This window comes from Microtus ochrogaster, unplaced genomic scaffold, assembly GCF_000317375.1.
Source record: "Microtus ochrogaster isolate Prairie Vole_2 unplaced genomic scaffold, MicOch1.0 UNK49, whole genome shotgun sequence".
Taxonomy (NCBI): Eukaryota; Metazoa; Chordata; class Mammalia; order Rodentia; family Cricetidae; genus Microtus; species Microtus ochrogaster.
The window spans coordinates 856207-859394 of record NW_004949147.1 but is presented as its reverse complement, the minus strand read 5'-3'; the positions used below and the strand labels follow the sequence as shown (position 1 = coordinate 859394).

General features: G+C 49.2%; 1 protein-coding gene across 1 annotated transcript in view; it reads right to left on the bottom strand.

Annotated features, from left to right (window-relative positions):
• LOC101995920 (cholesterol side-chain cleavage enzyme, mitochondrial) overlaps positions 1 to 2708 on the bottom strand; it is a 15122-nt gene extending 12414 nt beyond the window's left edge. The window contains exon 1 of the mRNA XM_005369465.1: positions 2399 to 2708. Within this exon, the coding sequence (XP_005369522.1) occupies positions 2399 to 2658 (260 nt within the window). The 5' untranslated portion in view covers positions 2659 to 2708. The remainder of the gene's footprint in view (positions 1 to 2398) is intronic.
• Positions 2709 to 3188: the final 480 nt, after the last annotated feature.

The window sequence follows — 3188 nt, the reverse complement described above, 5'->3', positions numbered from 1 at the left end:
CTAACAGTCAGTCCCCAGGAACACACAACTGTACACATGACCGGATGTCCTAACAGTCAGTCCTCAGGAACACACAATGTACGCATGACCGGGTGTCCTTCTAAGAGAAACAGATTCTAACAGAGACGTGAAAAAGAAAGACTCGGTGTCTAAGTGAGAAGACTGGTCTAAAGGCTGAGGAGAGTAATCCCAGAAGAAGCCAGTCTTCCGGATGCACCTTGATGTTACACAGGGTCTAACTCCCAGAGCTCTGAGGCAATACACTTGTGTGTGTAAGTCTCTCTCTCTCCCTCCCCATCCCTCCCCCCACTATCTCTCTCTCTCTCACACACACACACACAAGCAACTACTAAAAGGCCACAGGAGAGTCTGCCTCTTGTTTACACCACCTTTTTCCTAAAAACAATCCACTGATTTATAAAAAAACAAATATCTATACACATAAGACACAAGTTAGGTGTTTCCTCTCCCCCTTCCTGACACCCCTTCATCCCTCTCCTTCCTTTTCCCTTCCTCTCTATTCTTCCTCCCTCTTTCTAGCTGTCCTTCCTCTCCTCTCTCTCTCCCCTCCCTCTCCCCCCTTATCCCTCTATCCCTGTCCTTCCATCTCTCGTTCCTCTCTCCTATCTCTGGCTCCTTCCCTCTTGACCATTTCATCACCCTACTTCAAGCCTCCCTCGTGTGTGTGTGTGTGTGTGTGTGTGTGTGTGTGTGTGTGTGTGTTCCTTCTCTCCTAATTTCTCCCTCTTTCTCCTTCATCCCCCTCCTGGAATGCACAGCTTTTGTCTCAGAGTCTAAGCCCAGGCCCACCTTCACAAGCCATGGCCTTCCTCAGCTTGTTCATGGCCTCTAGAAAACACCCCTTCAATGTTTTTCCAGCTTCCACTATCCAATCCCATATTTGCTACATCCTAAAAGGCCTTGAAATACTGTCAGGATCATCAGCCTCACTTCTGAGACTTGAGCCCAAGGCGACGATCTGACATCCACAGAATACCTGAAAGACAGACACTCATCAGAACATTGTATCTAAGGGTGTGAGCTCAACGCTCACTTAAAGTCTGTCCTCAAAACGTAGCTGTCCATACATATGGTCTATTGTACTGCTATTTTAAATCATTTTAAAGAGACAAAAGGAGTCGGACAGTGGTGGCACACACCTTTAGTCCCAGCACTCGGGAGGAAGAGTCAGGCAGATCTCTGTGAGTTTGAGGCCAACCTAGTCTACAACCAGGACAGGCTCCAAAGCTACACAGAGAAACCCTATCTTGAAAAACAAACAAACAAAAAATAAACCAAATAGAGGGACGAGAAAAACTATTGAATGCATTGGGGAAGCAACTCCACATGACACACACAGTAGTCAGTCTTTGTGGTACTAAAGGACCATATAGGTTAAGGATGGGTGTGATTTCAATTATTCATTCATGCATCCCTGATTTTCTCAGCCATTCTCCAAAGACTGCAAGGAGCCTTCATGGTATGGGGGTGAGGGGACCATGAGGGTGGTGCTTTGAGTTCCTCCCTTCTAGTGCTTGCTACCTTCCAGTCTATACACTGTGGCATCACCCTGATGTGGAGCAAGGCGATACACAAACTGGATTTCCAGTATTCGCTTAAGTCTGATGATCTACCACCTTGGTAAGTCCCTTCTCTTTCCAGAAAGTGGAGATACGGTGGGGGCGAAAACGCCAACTTCAAGGGACACAGCACAACACTCAGATGAAAGTGACTGCGAGAGCAGCTGATGGAATAAGGCACTCTGACTGGGGCAGCTTGAAAGCAGAGCTAAGGATCTTGTCATTTAGGATGAAATGCTTCGCCCTCCATGCTCCCTGACAACTGTGGCACCTCCCATCTCTTGAAGTAGCTCCAAAAAAAAAGAAAAAAAAAGCCCACAAGTAGCCTACAGACTTCTGACCACAAGTACTGTTAAGCGAGGATAGGCCACAGACCCTGAGATTGCAGAAGCCACGGACTGCAAGGTCATTGCTCCTAGAAGATGCTTAGGAAACCAACTTGTGTGGAATCACAAAGGGCCTAGAGCTGAGGTTGGCCCTGAAGTGGTGTGGGAGCTTAGCCAGTAGTCAGGGAACCTAAATCTAGCTCTCCCCTGAAGGTAGAGAGAGCCAGCTGGTCTTTTTGTCTGGAGGACGGTAGGTGAAGGGGGCATTGGAGGTGTGTTTGCTCACAGCCCTTCCTGCAAGGAACTGGGAAAGGAGAAAGCTGAAATCTTGGGGCCATAAATTGGGAGGGTCTATGCTTCTCTTACCACCATCCCTAGGCTTGAAGAAATGAAAGAACGTAGACACAAGTCTGAGACCCCAAGCAGAACGTTTGAGCCTGTCTGGAGCCCTGTGTCTCCCATATACCTGCCTCTGCCCTCTGCCAGGCTTACCTGTAAATGGGGCCGTACTTCTGGAAACTCTGTATTTGATGATAGTGGATTTTGTGTGTGCCATTCTTCTTCCAAAAGTGGTATAGGTTTAGCCAGCCATTGTCACTGGGGGAAGGGATCTCACTGAAAGGCCGAGGACTATTAGTAGAGATGCCAGCTTCCCCTCCAATGGCCAGCACTGGCCCCTGCCAGGTAGGGCTCAAGAAAGGTTGGCAGCCTTTGACCAGCACTGAGCGCAAGGAAAGTCCCTTGGCCAGCATACTGTACGCACAACTGTCACTTCTTGCCGTGTGCCTGTCTCTACCCTTAACCTCCACACTTATAACCACTAGCTCAAGGCCGGGAGAGAAGCCAAAGGAGTGCTGACCTACCCCCTCCTCCTCCGGAGGGCTGGGCCCACACAGCCCCTCCCAAACCCAGAGAGTGAACTTTCCAACGCTCTATCTGATAGATCTGTAGTCGGGATAAGCAAACACAGGCAGAAGACTCCAGGCCTCTGACATCAGCATCCACCCTATGGGCCCCCAAGATCACTACCCTTTAGATACCCTAAAAGGCAAGTTTGCTATCTCTACCTTCAGGGGAAGAAAAGGAGGCTTAAGCCTCCTGACTGACGCTAGTTCCTTCTGGGCTCCAGGTCCTTTTCAGCACTTGGGTTTGTTCTCATTGCCCGCGGCTTTACAGGAAAAGGCCTTCTGCTGGCCCCTAGGTAGAGTTCTGGTGCTGACGAACATCCTGGAAGATGAGCAGTAGCCTGAGATCATAGGTCAGGAGGGACTGACCACACGGC